The 18,019-nt window shown below is 37.4% G+C and overlaps 1 protein-coding gene across 1 annotated transcript; it reads right to left on the bottom strand.

Annotated features, from left to right (window-relative positions):
• Window positions 1–2,948: 2,948 nt before the first annotated feature.
• Window positions 2,949–16,860, bottom strand: LOC137239666 (uncharacterized). Its single transcript, XM_067765217.1, has 4 exons — window positions 16,513–16,860; window positions 3,542–3,922; window positions 3,334–3,480; window positions 2,949–3,266 (listed from the first exon to the last, which is right to left on the bottom strand). The coding sequence occupies exons 1-4, from the start codon at window positions 16,643–16,645 to the stop codon at window positions 3,112–3,114; spliced, it is 816 nt and encodes a 271-aa protein (XP_067621318.1). The 5' UTR covers window positions 16,646–16,860; the 3' UTR covers window positions 2,949–3,111.
• Between the last annotated feature and the right edge of the window lie 1,159 nt (window positions 16,861–18,019).

The following is an 18,019-nucleotide window of genomic DNA, read 5'->3' as shown; positions in this document are numbered from 1 at the left end:
CCCGGCACAACAGTTACGAGAGGCTGAAGGGGGCCTCGAATACTCTAAATCAAAAAGGCAAGGGGAGGACGACGACGTCACGACGAAGGTGCTGGAAGGGGATACACATCCAATGGTGCTGCGAGTCCTACAGATAAACCTCCAACACAGTAAAGTGGCGTCGAGCGAACTCCTCCTAACCCTTGAGGAGGGTTCGTTTGACGTGGCGCTGATCCAAGAGCCGTGGCTCTCATCGGGAGGAAAGGTTTCTGGGCTTAGCGCGCGGGTTTGGCGTTTACAACGCGCAAACGGAAGGACGGGTGCGAGCTGTAGTAATGATAAGGAAACAGCTGCATTCATATATGCTGCCTAATTGCACTACTGAGGACCTCGTAGTGGTGGCCGTTGAGCAAAAGAATAAGCAGATTTTTATCCTGGTATCCTGCTACATGGCCCACACTGCGGAGGTTCCACCGATGGAGTGCAAAAGGCTAGTACCGTAATAGTGAGGAATCCCTTGAGGTGCTTCTCGATACACATTTCCCATCGGGAGACGGTTTAGAAGAGCCAGCAGACATCACTCACTCTTCGGTTGCGGAGCTAGTAGTGCCGGGCTTGGTGACCGATACCAAGATCGAGTGGGCAGTGAAGACGTTTTCTAAGTTTAAATCGCCGGGCTCAGATGGTATATTCCCGGCCATGCTACAAGTCTCAAGTAGGGCGGTCGTGGAATGGCTTAAAATAATATTCGATGGGTGCATAAGACTGAATCATGTACCGCACTCTTGGAGAACTGCTCGTGTAGCTTTCCTACCAAAGGCGGGGAAGATCGGTCACGTATATTCCAAAAACTATAGACCCATTAGCTTAACATCATTTCTGCTCAAGACCTTTGAGAGGCTGATAGATGTGTACATAAAGTCCAACGTGGATGAAAAGCTGCTCTCCACAACACAGCATGTGTACACCAAAGGCAAATCGGTAGACACCGCATTGCATAGGGTGGTAATAAGCTTAAAGAAATCACTGGAATATAAGGAATATGCTCTAGGAGTCTTCTTGGACATTGTCGGGGCTTTCAATAATGTTTCTAAATGGGCGATTGTGGATGATCTTAATTACATTAAAGTACATCCAGCCTTAACCAGATAGATCGGCTGCATGTTAAGTTGCATCACAATGGGGATTGTACGAGGCCACGAAATCAGTGGACAGGGGCACGCCGCAGGGAAGGGTGCTATCACCTCTGGTGGGGACGCTGGTCATCAACCAACTGCTCAGCCGATTAGATGAGGGGCCCGTAAAACTTACGGCTTGCGCAGATGACGTTGCAATTGTCATAAGTGGAAAAGTGCCTTGCAACGATTAGTTCTTTGATGGATCGCGCGCTTCGGGATATTCATACCTGGGCATTTAATGTCGGGTTGAAAGTCAATGCGGAGAAGAGGGATATGACCTTGTTTACAAAGAGGTACAAGATCCCAAACTGGACCAGTCAGGAGGGGTGACCTTACAGGAGAAACCTTTCACAAAATATCTAGGCATCATCCTAGACAGTAAGCTGTCATGGAAGCTCAACGTGGAGGTGAGAGTGAAGAAAGCCTCAACGGCACTTTATGTATGTAAAAGAATGCTGCGGTGTACGTGGGGCCTATCGCCCTCTGTTTCTCATTGGGTTTTAACAGCTATACTATGGAGTTCTTGTTTGGTGGAAAGCCACACAAAAAACAACATACCTCAAAAAATTTTAGGGGGTATGCAGACTATCAATGTTTAGCATTACGGGAGCCCTGAAAACGGCTGCACTGTAGGCCATTCTGCACATTCTACCTGTAGACCTGGTAGCAAAGAACATAGCATTAACAACTGCAACCAGGCAAGCTGCCACGGGGCAGCTTGAGCGCCGGCCATATGGCCATAGTAGTATAGCGTCATCAATCACAAGACGAACAGACTACCTGATTCCCTATCTGCACTTCGAGGGAGATCTTGAGGCAACAATAGAGGTGGACGGTTGGCGCAAGAGTGCGCAAATGGAGGACGAGGCGATACGTGTGTACACAGATGTTTCCAAAGTAGTGGAAGGAGTAGGGTCTACGGTATACTGTACTGATCCGGAAATAAGCAGATCCTACAGGCTGACGGATTACTGTAGCGTTTTCCAAGCGGAAATATTAGCCGTAACCAAAACAGTAGAAACCCTGGAAGGGAAGAGCTTAAGCTGCAACCGTGTTAACTTTTATATTGACAGTCAAGCAGCGATTAAGGCAATAATCTCGCATAGCACAGCATCTAAATGAGTGTTAGAGTGTAAGCAGTCTCTGGAGAGAATCGGGACAGGGAGAAGCATACATCTATATTGGGTCCCAGGGCAAATGGGAATAGATGGGAATGAAAAAGCGGATGAACTAGCTAAAAAGGGCGAATCCCTTGAAGCTTGCTGCGTAGACGTCCCAATTAAACTGGGCGAGATTAAGCGAAGGCGAGAGGTGCACATGATCGACCAAGAAGGAAAGGCGTGGGTTCAAGCGCGGGGCTGTAAAGTATCGAAGATTATGTGCAGGTCTTACAACCTTAGACTAACAGAGTTGCTTCTATCATTAAAAAGAGAGAACTGTAGACTCATGACGGGTATTCTGACTGAACACTGCCTTCTGGCGTCACATGCGTTTAAATTAGGCTTAGTCAGTGATAGCAGATGTAGGAAGTGCGGGTTGTAGGAGGAAACGATCGAGCACGTTCTATGGTCGTGCCCTGCACTTGCCAGGCTAAGACTCCAGCTATTAGGAATGATACAGCTGTTAGATCTAGAAGCAGCAAGTGGCTTTTGTCCTAGGAAGCTTCTAGTATTTGCCAAGAGGACGGAGTTATTTTATAACATAGGTCCTGGTTTTTGATAGGGGTTTTCAGTTTGGTCGTTAAAACAAACTTCTGGCAATACTACGGGCTCAATCAGTCTATGTGAGGTCCTCATGGATTTACAAAGCTTTATTTTACAAATATAATGGAAAAACCTTAACAACAATATAATTAATAAGTATCTTTAATAATATAATTAAGTACAAAAAAGTGATTAACTATATCATTGTTTAGTACAATTTTCTGTTCCCTGCGTGTTTGTATATTTCTTACTTAGTTCTTTTTAATCATCAAATCAAATGGTACAGCGCCAAAAAACAAATTTGTTACTTGCAGGAACATTGGCTCCCAAGTGTTGCGCGTTTGTGGTATCATAATTTTATATACCTGAGGCCAATACTGATTAACTAAGTCCAAAATTACGGCATCTAGTGGAAGCGAATGAACAAATATTAGCAAAAATTTGTATAATAATTTGTTCTTAATATCACTTACTCAATGCTGGATCTGGTACCAAATTACTGGCGTAAATATTCATATCACCAATATCGGGATCAAAATTGAATTTCGTCAATTTCAAATATGTGTGACCATCACGCTCATAGAGTTCACCTTCCGCATCAGAAGTCAGCAGCAGATCAGCTAAATCAAAAAAATAAAATAAACAATAATATTTTTTTCCGCAAATTTTCGGTTAACTTACTCATTGTCACATTGAAGTAACCCTTTGGTGTCATTTTCACTTCATTTATCAACATATCAGCCTTGTAATTGCCTTCAACATAGAAGCGTGGCATTTGTGTAACCAATCCCATGCGCACTTTGTTACCATTTAAATGGAAGTCCACCTTCTGCACTTGACCTTCGCTTATACCAAATACGCGCACATTACGCACCTGCACACGTCCTTGTGCAAAACCTGTACGAACTTCAATATTATTTCTTGCAATTATGAATGGATCCATTGGTGGAATATTGAGCTCTTTAATGCCATTCTTTAGACGTGGAATCATATCTTGGAAAGAGCGTTTAATGCATTCATTAATGTTTATATCGCTCTGTTCGCATGTGGGTATATCGGCAGCTGAAATATTTAAAAGCGTAGATATTCAAATAAATATATGTACATATTTAGAACGAAAGACTTAAGAAACGAACTTGCGCAATATTTATTGTCTATGCAATGAAAAAGTTTTAAGTTTTACTTTTAAAAATGATTTGCCTTGTCATAAAAAAAAATAGTTACTGATTAAGATCGCGGGTTCGAATCGAGCGCAAGGCCTAACAATAATTTTTTATCATTATTATTGTTATGATAAATTTTTTCTTAATTGAAAAAATTTTTAAATTAGAATAGAAGAAAGAAAAAATTTTAGACAACTGCCAAAGCTCGTTGTATAGATCCATTTCGGGAACTGCTAAATTCCTTCATCGGCAACGTTTAGGCGCCGCTGCTATAACCATTCAGCTATCACAGCGGTTTTTTGTTTGTCTTCATTAATCCTACTTCTATTCTGTTTCGTGCCAATTGATATTCACAACACTGCGACATCTGTTGCAGAATGGCTGTGAAAATTGGACTTGTTTGTTGGCAATGCCGCCATAGTGTCATAATTTATTGACACTTTTTTTCCCCGTGCTCTGGGATGTATTAACAATTTTTGTTGTTATATCGGCCTACTGATTTTAAGATCGCGGGTTCGAATCGAGCTCAAGGCCTAACAATAATTTTTTATCATTATTATTGTTATGATAAATTTTTTCTTAATTGAAAAAATTTTTAAATTAGAATAGAAGAAAGAAAAAATTTTAGACAACTGCCAAAGCTCGTTGTATAGATCCATTTCGGGAACTGCTAAATTCCTTCATCGGCAACGTTTAGGCGCCGCTGCTATAACCATTCAGCTATCACAGCGGTTTTTTGTTTGTCTTCATTAATCCTACTTCTATTCTGTTTCGTGCCAATTGATATTCACAACACTGCGACATCTGTTGCAGAATGGCTGTGAAAATTGGACTTGTTTGTTGGCAATGCCGCCATAGTGTCATAATTTATTGACACTTTTTTTCCCGTGCTCTGGGATGTATTAACAATTTTTGTTGTTATATCGGCCTACTGATTTTAAGATCGCGGGTTCGAATCGAGCTCAAGGCCTAACAATAATTTTTTATCATTATTATTGTTATGATAAATTTTTTCTTAATTGAAAAAATTTTTAAATTAGAATAGAAGAAAGAAAAAATTTTAGACAACTGCCAAAGCTCGTTGTATAGATCCATTTCGGGAACTGCTAAATTCCTTCATCGGCAACGTTTAGGCGCCGCTGCTATAACCATTCAGCTATCACAGCGGTTTTTTGTTTGTCTTCATTAATCCTACTTCTATTCTGTTTCGTGCCAATTGATATTCACAACACTGCGACATCTGTTGCAGAATGGCTGTGAAAATTGGACTTGTTTGTTGGCAATGCCGCCATAGTGTCATAATTTATTGACACTTTTTTTCCCCGTGCTCTGGGATGTATTAACAATTTTTGTTGTTATATCGGCCTACTGATTTTAAGATCGCGGGTTCGAATCGAGCTCAAGGCCTAACAATAATTTTTTATCATTATTATTGTTATGATAAATTTTTTCTTAATTGAAAAAATTTTTAAATTAGAATAGAAGAAAGAAAAAATTTTGGACAACTGCCAAAGCTCGTTGTATAGGTCCATTTCGGGAACTGCTAAATTCCTTCATCGGCAACGTTTAGGCGCCGCTGCTATAACCATTCAGCTATCACAGCGGTTTTTTGTTTGTCTTCATTAATCCTACTTCTATTCTGTTTCGTGCCAATTGATATTCACAACACTGCGACATCTGTTGCAGAATGCCTGTGAAAATTGGACTTGTTTGTTGGCAATGCCGCCATAGTGTCATAATTTATTGACACTTTTTTTCCCCGTGCTCTGGGATGTATTAACAATTTTTGTTGTTATATCGGCCTACTGATTTTAAGATCGCGGGTTCGAATCGAGCTCAAGGCCTAACAATAATTTTTTATCATTATTATTGTTATGATAAATTTTTTCTTAATTGAAAAAATTTTTAAATTAGAATAGAAGAAAGAAAAAATTTTAGACAACTGCCAAAGCTCGTTGTATAGATCCATTTCGGGAACTGCTAAATTCCTTCATCGGCAACGTTTAGGCGCCACTGCTATAACCATTCAGCTATCACAGCGGTTTTTTGTTTGTCTTCATTAATCCTACTTCTATTCTGTTTCGTGCCAATTGATATTCACAACACTGCGACATCTGTTGCAGAATGGCTGTGAAAATTGGACTTGGCCGATATAACAACAAAAATTGTTAATACATCCCAGAGCACGGGGAAAAAAAGTGTCAATAAATTATGACACTATGGCGGCATTGCCAACAAACAAGTCCAATTTTCACAGCCATTCTGCAACAGATGTCGCAGTGTTGTGAATATCAATTGGCACGAAACAGAATAGAAGTAGGATTAATGAAGACAAACAAAAAACCGCTGTGATAGCTGAATGGTTATAGCAGCGGCGCCTAAACGTTGCCGATGAAGGAATTTAGCAGTTCCCGAAATGGATCTATACAACGAGCTTTGGCAGTTGTCTAAAATTTTTTCTTTCTTCTATTCTAATTTAAAAATTTTTTCAATTAAGAAAAATATTTCATCACAATAATAATGATAAAAAATTATTGTTAGGCCTTGAGCTCGATTCGAACCCGCGATCTTAAAATCAGTAGGCCGATATAACAACAAAAATTGTTAATACATCCCAGAGCACGGGGAAAAAAAAGTGTCAATAAATTATGACACTATGGCGGCATTGCCAACAAACAAGTCCAATTTTCACAGCCATTCTGCAACAGATGTCGCAGTGTTGTGAATATCAATTGGCACGAAACAGAATAGAAGTAGGATTAATGAAGACAAACAAAAAACCGCTGTGATAGCTGAATGGTTATAGCAGCGGCGCCTAAACGTTGCCGATGAAGGAATTTAGCAGTTCCCGAAATGGATCTATACAACGAGCTTTGGCAGTTGTCTAAAATTTTTTCTTTCTTCTATTCTAATTTAAAAATTTTTTCAATTAAGAAAAAATTTATCATAACAATAATAATGATAAAAAATTATTGTTAGGCCTTGAGCTCGATTCGAACCCGCGATCTTAAAATCAGTAGGCCGATATAACAACAAAAATTGTTAATACATCCCAGAGCACGGGGAAAAAAAGTGTCAATAAATTATGACACTATGGCGGCATTGCCAACAAACAAGTCCAATTTTCACAGCCATTCTGCAACAGATGTCGCAGTGTTGTGAATATCAATTGGCACGAAACAGAATAGAAGTAGGATTAATGAAGACAAACAATAAACCGCTGTGATAGCTGAATGGTTATAGCAGCGGCGCCTAAACGTTGCCGATGAAGGAATTTAGCAGTTCCCGAAATGGATCTATACAACGAGCTTTGGCAGTTGTCTAAAATTTTTTCTTTCTTCTATTCTAATTTAAAAATTTTTTCAATTAAGAAAAAATTTATCATAAGAATAATAATGATAAAAAATTATTGTTAGGCCTTGAGCTCGATTCGAACCCGCGATCTTAAAATCAGTAGGCCGATATAACAACAAAAATTGTTAATACATCCCAGAGCACGGGGAAAAAAAGTGTCAATAAATTATGACACTATGGCGGCATTGCCAACAAACAAGTCCAATTTTCACAGCCATTCTGCAACAGATGTCGCAGTGTTGTGAATATCAATTGGCACGAAACAGAATAGAAGTAGGATTAATGAAGACAAACAAAAAACCGCTGTGATAGCTGAATGGTTATAGCAGCGGCGCCTAAACGTTGCCGATGAAGGAATTTAGCAGTTCCCGAAATGGATCTATACAACGAGCTTTGGCAGTTGTCTAAAATTTTTTCTTTCTTCTATTCTAATTTAAAAATTTTTTCAATTAAGAAAAAATTTATCATAACAATAATAATGATAAAAAATTATTGTTAGGCCTTGAGCTCGATTCGAACCCGCGATCTTAAAATCAGTAGGCCGATATAACAACAAAAATAGTTACTGATTAATTTTTGCTGTAACTAGTGGTCACATAGCTTGATATCACATTTCCTTGGCATAGTTATTGATATACATTAGACTGGGTCGAAATATATATTTTTTTTTTTCAAAAAACTGTTATCGACAACGTTTTCAGCGGACATTTTTGGGTCGGACAGAATATAAATATGAAAAATTGTTTAGTAGGTTATGAAAAAAATCTTAAAAATCAAAGTCGAAAAAAAGCCAAGAAAATTGAATTTCGCAGGCTCGAAAATTTTTGGGGTATGCTTAGTGAAACTTTTTTTCCTGAGCCCAAATCCTATCGAAAAATCGATGGCGCGATATCGGTTAAGTTTCGTCCATACAAATCCACCCACCCTAATATACATACATATTTACGATATTTTACCAAAAATTGTTTATGATTTTTGTAACTGAAACTTTGCGCGCGTCTTATATGGTTAGGTTAGGCTGAACTAGCCGGTCAACAAACACATCACATAGAATTATATTGGAACGATTTTCCGTCATCCCCTGTCAAATTTGGTTTCGAGACAAACCGGTTTCGGCATTGTGCCATCATCAGTGTCGATTTTCGACTGATCTGTTGTTTCCGTTTATCTTGTTATCTTTATAGTTCGTAGGCACATGAGCAGGTATTGTCAAAATGGATGTTCATTTAGAACCGAAAGTGGTTTTTACTGATCGATTTGTGTGAATGACAATAAAGACCTCACATAGTCTTAATGTGTCCATATTGTTACCAGAATTTGTTTGACGACCAAACTCTAAGCAGGCGCCAGAACTTTTGTTATAAAATAACTCCATCCTCTAAGCAAATATTAGAAATTTTCTAGGACCAAGCTTAGTTGCTGCCTCGAGATCTGCAACTCTGCGGTCCTTAAAAGCTGAAGCCTTGAACTGGTGAGCGCGGGACACGAACACAGAATGTGCTCAACCACGAGACCTAACTTATATGATGCCAGAAGGCAATTTCCAGTAAATATGACCATCATGAGCCTTAAGTCTTTTCTCTTCAGAGATATGGGCTACTTTGTGAGTCTTATATCGTAGGCTTGGCACATGATCTTAGAAATTTTGCAGCCCCGTGCTTTTGTCCACGCCTTTCCTGCTTGATGGATCATAGGCAAATCCTGTCTCGTTTTGATTTCTCCCAAACAGATTGGGACGTCTATTGTCGTTTCAGCGAGGGCTGCACCCTCCTTTGCCAATTCATAGGCCTTTTCGTTACCTTCTATCCCTTTATGACCGGGGACCCAGTATAGATGTATGGTACGGCCTGAGGGAAGTTTTTCCAAATCTTCTTTCTTCACGGAGAACGAATGAATGGTACATCGGCTGACTGACACAGCGGTTGGTGGGGGCGATGACGGCTTAAATGAAAAATCGATGAATTGGTAGATGTCAGTGAGTAAGATTGGTGAATCGTTGATAACGAATCGGTGAATCGATTTCCAAGCAACCGGTATTTGTTGAAATTAGTTTCCGGCGAATCGCAACTGACGAATCAGTTGGATCGATGGATGTCTGTGTGTAGTGAAGGTAAATCGGTGATGCGCAGATGTTGAATCGGTTGAAGGACTTCCAAGCAACCGTTAGTTGGTGAAATCGATGTACGACGAGTCGCAGCTGACGTATCGGAGGATGTTTAACCAGGTTATTTATATGGTGGTCTGGCTTCGTAGGTGTCTGGAAGGAGGAGGGGACAAGAACAAGGGTAATTTACGCCCCATTTTCTGACTACACACAAAAAGTTGTAGCCGATCTAGGTCACATCAGCTATACTTATTTCTCGATAACTGACTTCAGTTGGGGCACGCCAAGGGAGTTGGAGGTATCATCCACCCGTTTCTCCCAACTCAGTGGAGGTGCTTCCAAATACGGGTACCAAATACATTCTGAAGCAGAGCGACCTCTTTTATTCTCACAACATTACCTAGCCAGCGAAACCTTAAGGCTTTATTCGTGACATTATGCTCATGTCTGCGTAAAGCTCCCACAGTTGTAATTTCCTATATTTTATAATAGACCACTGAACCCACATTGTAGGCCAGATGGTCGTAGGAATCACTCTTAAGTTTATAACGAAGATAAAGATAAAGAGTCGCAAGTCAAGAAAGTTATTGCACAACAAGCGCTGAGTCGAAATTTTGTAGCGAAAATATGTGGAAGGATATGGCTAATTAATCGTGTGGAAAGTCAGGCGAGTTCAAATAGAGTGGATAACTATACGAAGCAGATTAAGAGGGTTGTTAGGAGCAATAAAAAGCTATATAGCTTCACAGCTCTTTCAACCCCATAGGCAACCCACCTACCAGAGGGGAATCCTATTTAAACCAAATTTTCTCGCATGCGATTTTTCTCACATGCGATTTTTCTGCACGTTAAGGGAATAAATCATTCAAGCGTTGCACTGAGGCAGTGTCTACGTACATACTGAATATTTCAATGTACGTACGTATATATTACAATGCCCAAAGTATTGGGGATCCATAATAAGAGTCGGAAATTGATATCATTTTTTGCAATGAAAACCGCTACATAACAGTTTCAGTGACATACATAGTTTTTCATTGAAATGAAGTTTCTATAAGAAAATATTGCAGAAAATTATAATAATTAGCAGTGCGCATTTTTTTTTTTGTTGCCTAAGTAGTAAATTATAGCGTGACCAAGATAGTCAATAATACCGTGTTTTTTTACATGTATATATATCTACATTTGCGTCTAAATAAAAATTTCAAAGAAAATTGCGCATAGCCCAATAAAACATTTGGCAGCAATGCCACGCAAATGTCAAAAAATAGAACTACAATACTCAAATTTCCTCCGCTAATATTTCCTTTTTTTAATTAGGGATGGTAAAACATTCAAAAAGTCGATACAAATTATACAATGAAACTTGGAGGTATTGATTTTATAAACACCTATTTCATTAGTGTGGATAAAGTAGTGCATACAAAGTTTAAGTGCAGATGTATACACGTAAGAAAAAACACAGCTAATATATAATAGCAGATAAAGATTTTATTGACATAAGCTACTTAATACAACCTATTTGAGTTTCGCACGACAAAAACAACTACACAATATTAGGATTGAGTTTTAATTTTTTTTCACACGCTAATATTAACTTTACTTGTATGTTTGTAACTCTCTAAGCCAGGCGCGCATACAGACCCATCTAGCGGCAATTATTGAAGAAGGCAGTGGTTAAATAACTCGCTACAAAACGAGTTGTGCTTAATAGCGGAGACACGAACCTCTGTGCTACGGCGCGTTGTTTAGTTTTTATACCTTTCATGAAAATGAAAGGGTATATTAACTTCGTCATGAATCCAAAAATTGAAAATCCTTAAAGGTAAATGGATAGACCCACCATTAATTATACCGAAATAATCAGCATGAAGAGCTGTGTTAATTTAGCCATGTCCGTCTGTCCGTCTGTCTGTTTGTATGCAAACTAGTACCTCAATTTTTGAGATATCTTGATAAAATTTGGTGAGCGGGTGTATTTAGATGTCCGATTAGACATATGTCGGAACCGGCCAGATCGGACCACTATAGCATATATCCTCCATACAATCGATTTTTCAGAAAATGAGGCTTTTTCAGAAAATGAGGATTTTTCAGAAAATGAGGATTTTTGTCATATCTTCCTCAATTTGTCAGATTGAAGCTTCAAACTTCACCATATGTTTTCGTATATTGCACAAATTGTTGTCTGAAAAAATGGATTAGATCGGTCGTATATATAGCATATATCCCCCCCCCCCCCCCCCCCCCCCCCCCCCCCCCCCCCCCCAACCGATTGTTCAGATAAGAAACTTTTCGTAAAAACTAGAGGCTTCAAATTTCGCCTAGTGCTTACGTATATAGCACATATTGTTGTCTGAAAAAATCACAGAGATCGGTGGTATATATAGTATATATATCATACAACCGATTGTTCACATAAGAAACTTTACGCAATTTCTGCCCCATTTTAATAGCTAGCAGGTTCAAATTTCACCAAATGCTTACGTATATAGCTTATATTGTTGTCTGAAAAAATCATAGAGATCGGTGGTATGTATAGTATATATCTCACACAACCGATTGTTCAGATAAGAAACCTTTCGCAATTTCTGCCCCGTTTTAACAGCTAGAAGCTTCAAATTTCACCAAATGCTTACGTATATAGCATAAATTGTTGTCTGAAAAAATCATAGAAATCGGTGGTATATATAATATATACCCCATATAAATAGTCATTTCTGCCACCTTTTTTACGGCTAGAAGCATTAAATGTCATCAAAAACTTACGCTTACCTCATATATTGTTGAAATAAGTGAGTGGTGGTCATAGTTTTTACATGCAGACCACAAAAAACGTGAAACTTTGCATCCTCACACAAACCGCCTACCTATTTTTTATTTTACATTTATCTTAAAAATCGCTTAGGTATGTATGTATATCTGTTCACTATATATTTCTTATCTTATACAGCCGATTATTTTGATATTTCGAATGGGATAAGATTATTGTTCAGTCCCATTCATGGAAGCTGTGAAGTCTTCGGCACAGCCGAAGATAGTCCAGTCCTTACTCGTTTGAACTATATTTATGTTATTTATGTTCTTTATTCTATTATTTTTCACATTTAACGTTTCCTTTCGACGTCAAAACCTAATCCCAGCACATACTTACTCATATTAGTACTATTCACTCATCCCTACGTCATTGGTAATAAACTTTTCCACTGCACACACACACTAGCACAGAATGAAATCACATCAATATCCACTATTCAGAAATGTTTCTTCTGTCTATTTAGCTAAGGCTCAATTATTTTGCATTGCATTATATTGTTAGTGTAGGTAAGTTGCAGTTGATTGAATTTAGAGATATTAGGGTGATCTCTCACACACTAAGACCAATTGCTGTATAATAAAATGATAGTAGTTTCCAATGGACCTTACAGAAAGCCATTTTTTGTCCGGAAGTCGAACTTCATTCCTTCCTCACACGGCCTTTATACACGTTGGCAACGCGATCCTCATTAACAAGAGTAGAAGAGCAACAAGCTAATTTTTTTTGTCTGGATAAATACCATACCCTTAACATATACTCATATTTTGTTTAATCTCTATCTGCGGAGCGTTTCGAGTTTGCTTGCAACGATTCCCACATTCTTTCAGGACAATTTTCAGAGGATTTCAAAACTTGTTTGGATAATTTCGGTATCATTTCGTGACTGTCATCGGATCGAATTTCCAGACTGTCTTTTACTGATTCCGGAACAATATCGTTTTGATAGTTCTTTTGGATCATAGCGCGCCTATTGCGGAATGACTTCAGGAATGTTTTGAGATCATTTTGATAGTGTCTACTTTGTGATCATTTTAGTATTGTTCTAAGAAATTTTTCGGTACTACTTTGAGATAATTTCCGAATCATGTCTGAGCTATCTCCAGCGCATTTCAAGATTGTTTTCAATATTAATTTGCAACTAGTTTAGGACAATCACCGCATAATTTCGTTGCTGTTTTTGAAAAATGTCGAGATCTATTAAGACTATCTAGGTTATTTTGGGACAAAAAAATCGTTGAGAGTTACTAGAAAAGGTAAAAAAGTAAATACTACAGTAAAGAGATCATACTCCATACAAAATTCAGTCATCGGCAGCAACCTCTAAATATTGTTCAAAAAAATTTAGAAAAATACTGAAATAGTTTCTCAAAATAAAGAACCAACTGCCAAAAAATAAAAAAATAAAATTCCACCGGTATAAGGAACACCCTAATATAAACATATGTACATAGATAAATATTTTAAGTATTCTAACAGCTTTGCTACGGTTGATTGCTCTGCCATAACTGCACATACAAACGCATTCGCATTGTACAATTAGAAACATGCATTCATTATCTAAGCCGATTTAGATCGCGATAATGTTTTATGCGTCTAGTTAGCCTCTTTATATCAATGCAAAAGTTACATTCAGACATACATACATACGATCATATGTGTGTATACTTAGAGTTTTTTAACCTGCACGCCTTGGTTGACCCATTCATTGAACTATAAATGAGAGGTCACACATAAAATTGCTTAACTTCTATTGACGTATATGTGTTACAGAATGAATAATATTCAAATGGTTACGCCTATTAGTCATTAGGGTAGTTCACGATCAGGTCCAAATAGTCTTGCGGTGTGGCTTAGCAAATTTCCATTGCCAGCCATATGCAATGCCACAATAAAATACATGCAAATGAAGCTGCCAAAAATTTTGCAGGATGCAATACTACATATCCATTGCTTTTGGAATGCAATCAACAAACAACCATTTCGAACAGCTGATATTACTTGCAAGAACATTAGCCATCATCCGGTGGCAAGATCCCAAGCCAGATAATTAATTTTGCATGTAAATGCAACAACAACGATTTGAGCCACATAAATCCAGATAGAAGTCTGGTTCAATTTGTGAGCCAGATAATTTGTTAATTACTTGTCTTTACTTTGGCAACGCTGCCTTTAATAAACCTACTTTTTCAAAAAGGGATGTCGCGGCTTAGCCTTTCCCTATATGAGTTAAACGAAAAAGGCGGCGACATCTACCTATCACATTTCACGTGTTCGAATATATCACGACCTCTGCTTCCCAAGTCTCTCGATGATCCAGAGCATTCTCGTGAGAATTTAGCGTGATCCGGAGCTGCAAAACTCACTGGAAGGCGGCTATTGTCGGTTAGATAACCAATGTTCACAATGGAAGTTTTTACCATTTTCTTACATTATGCACAATTTTTTTTCAGTTAATTCGTAATTCACGAGTTGTTTTCATACATCTTTTGTTTATCTAAGTGATCTTCATTCAAGTCGTGTCTTGTAGGGATGTTTTCGTTTGATAGTTGCTATGGCATTTGCTATGATGATTTGCTAAGGTCACTTACGATCTGGTGCATTTGCATGCAAATACATAACTTTGTCATTTCATATGCACCGTGAATTGCCTTATTGAGTTTATTATTCACAATTTTATTGCATTTGCTTAGGTAATATGTTTTTATGAATAAATGAATGCCGCGCAAATTATAGTATTTGAAGTTTAATTAACGTAAAATTAAATGGCTTCCATTTCACTTTTTGAAATATTGAAACTTCAAGTGGGCACTGCTTTCTTATTGGCATACTAATTACTGTTAAAGTCCGAGTTATAATCATATGTTTACTTATCCATATCAAATTGGCATCAGTTATGGTGCCTTAACTTAAAAATCGTGAAAATTTCATAGAAATGAAGAAAACGCAAAAAATTACAAACATATACCACAAAAAATAAGTTTTTAGGCAAAACATATCCGAAACAATAAATAAAATTTACAAAAAGTTTAATTTTCCAACTCAAATATTTTTAGTTTATGGATATGGCGAAAAACTAAAAACCAATTGGTTGGCTATGGTATGGTTATGGCTTTAGCGTTATGGTATGGCACCATTAATCGATTACATTGATTTCCATAAGGTGCGATCAGCTGTTTTATCTGGTTATGATTAAGTCACCATTACCTGGCCCTTAATGTCTATACTTAGTATACCCCTAATTCTTCTTTAAGGGTATGTAGTTTATAAATGAAATTATCTCAGTAAATTTTCCAACGCACGAACTCTTCCAACCCCAAGCTCTAAAATAACAAGAGGGTGACATAAATTCAACAGGCATAATGTCAATTGACCTTACGAGCACTTCCAATTGCTTCAAATGAAGTGATCACAACGCCAAACGTCAACAATATTCTACTTTTCCGAAATGCTCATATCGCCAGTTGAAAAGGGAAGCGAGAAAAAAGCAGAGGCAGAAAGGTGTGGTGCCAGAAGCTTGAGCTACTAGCCGGCAGGAATAATGCCCGCAAATTTTACGAAAAAAATTCGACGAGAGACAGAAGGTTTAAAGCTCAGGGCGAACTCACGTAAAAACGAGAACGGCGACCTGGTAGCCGAAGTCCGAAGGATACTTCGATAACGGAGTAAGCACTCGATGGTAATTATAAGGCTAAATTTTACTTTTTGAACTTTAATTGCAATTTTCTGAAATAAAACTGAAAAAGGTGTAGCAGTCATATCTACAAGGAATCGGTAGAAATATCGATGATATATCATGCGAATATTCAAATAAACTTAGATTTCTTTGTATACCGAGTTGGAGCTTTAAGAACGGTAATTACAAGGCAAAATTTTAATCTTCCTTTTCCTTCCAACGCGTTTCAATACTTCCGCATCTTGTTCAGGGAGTGTTCAAAAAATTTTTGAAATTACATGAAAATATAGTTTTGGCGCGAACCAATCCATCGTTATTGTCTTTGCTGACAACTCCATACTGTAGAAGATGCGGAATGTTTAAAACGTTTGGGAGGAAATAGAAAATTTTAATTGTGACTTTCAATTACTGGCCGTGAGGCTCCAACTCAAGTATGCAAAAACTAACGTTTTGGCCAAAGTGGAGTACTTAATATTTTTATTTTCATTTATTGCAACTTTTTTCACTTTATCAACAGCAACATTTTCTCAGGGCACTCACGTAATTCACTGACAGGCTTAAAATCGGGTAATTCTGGTAGTTCGGCTTTTACCGCTACTTGAGTTAAGTATTGTGCCGTACAACAGCCAAACAGGCAGGCGAATAAAATTATTAACGATGTTTGACGCGACATTTTCAAAAATTTTATATTATTTGATAACTTTTTCAAATTTGCTTTCACAACGATATGCCTGGACTCCTTATGCCGGATTAACGCCAATATTGGTTATTTTAGAGTTTGCTGCGTTTTTTTTTTATTTTTGCACGATTTGATCAACTCACGCGCAACAACACTGCAAATCGCTTGGAAAGCATCTAAAATTCAAACTGACTTATACAGTGGTTTTTATTGCAAAACGGCGAGACGGTATAGATCATTGTACGTGTGCTTGATACGCCTTCCGAACGAGTGGTGTATATCCGATTTATACAAAAAATAAAAAAAAAGTTTTAATAAAACAAAAAAATGCACGACAAGTATTCGTACGCAGTTGGAATAATGAATAACTATGTATGTTAAATATTGGCTGATCATATATAATTGGTTTCGTTGAATATTATTAGATTTAAGCAAATACTAACGATACAATACAAATCCATATATACGTTGCTTGAATATATATATACTCATGAATGTATGTATGCATGTATGTATGTCTATAAACGTATTTGTAATGTTCTTACATTATTGGTTTGACTTTTTAATGATTCGATGTTTGGCTGCTTTTCGTGTATATTTTCCTTTTTTAACTCATTTATCACCCAAAAGCGTGTGCTGATTCTTAAATAATTTTTGAATTTTTTATAAGACATTTTTAATGACTGTTTCATTCCTTCATTCAAGAAGCGTACGCAGTGAGAGTGATTTTTTTTTATTCATTGTTTTTTTATTTTTTGTTATACTCAAAATATTTGATCATATCATACAGTGGCTTAAAATATTCGAAATATTTTTGCAAATAAGTTTGTTGAATTTCTGAAAATAACCATAACAATATCCTCAGGAAATAAAAAATATTTAATTGAAAAAAAAAAAAAATTATCTACAAAAATATTGAAATAAAGGGAATTTCAAAACGTTACAGCTATTTTTACTTCCTTTATATTAGGTCGGTTGAATGTTTGTCCGCTTTGCATACAAATTTTTCAATCGATTTTTAAGTAACTTCTCATTTAGCTACAAACGTGAAACTTTACACATAGGTTAGAAAATTGTGACAATGCAACAAAAGGGAAAAAACTCCGTTAGGTGGTGCACGGATCGAAATAATTAGATAAGAATTTGAAAATTTTCAAACCAACTTTTAAGTAACACCTCGATGAGCTAGAGACTTGAAATTTCAAACTTAATTCAGAGGTCGATGACACGATACAAAAAGATTCGCTAGGGGGCACACGGGATGAGATATTTAGAAAAATCGTACGAAACGGAGGGAATTTTGGAATTGATTTTTATGTAAGTTCTCATTGAGCTACGAGCGTTAAACTTAACAGATAGTTTAAGACA

This window comes from Eurosta solidaginis, chromosome 2 (genome assembly GCF_040869045.1).
Source record: "Eurosta solidaginis isolate ZX-2024a chromosome 2, ASM4086904v1, whole genome shotgun sequence".
NCBI classification, from domain to species: Eukaryota; Metazoa; Arthropoda; class Insecta; order Diptera; family Tephritidae; genus Eurosta; species Eurosta solidaginis.
Note: the sequence above shows the minus strand (reverse complement) of the source record. Positions and strands in the feature narration are given on the sequence as shown.

Coding starts and splice junctions, on each gene's coding strand:
- LOC137239666 (XM_067765217.1), bottom strand. CDS start 16,645: ATGTCGCGTCAAACATCGTTAATAATTTTATTCGCCTGCCTGTTTGGC. Junction 3,923..16,512: donor TAAGCCTGTCAGTGAATTAC/GTGAGTGCCCTG, acceptor TAAATATTTCAG/CTGCCGATATACCCACATGC. Junction 3,481..3,541: donor TTACTTCAATGTGACAATGA/GTAAGTTAACCG, acceptor TTTTTGATTTAG/CTGATCTGCTGCTGACTTCT.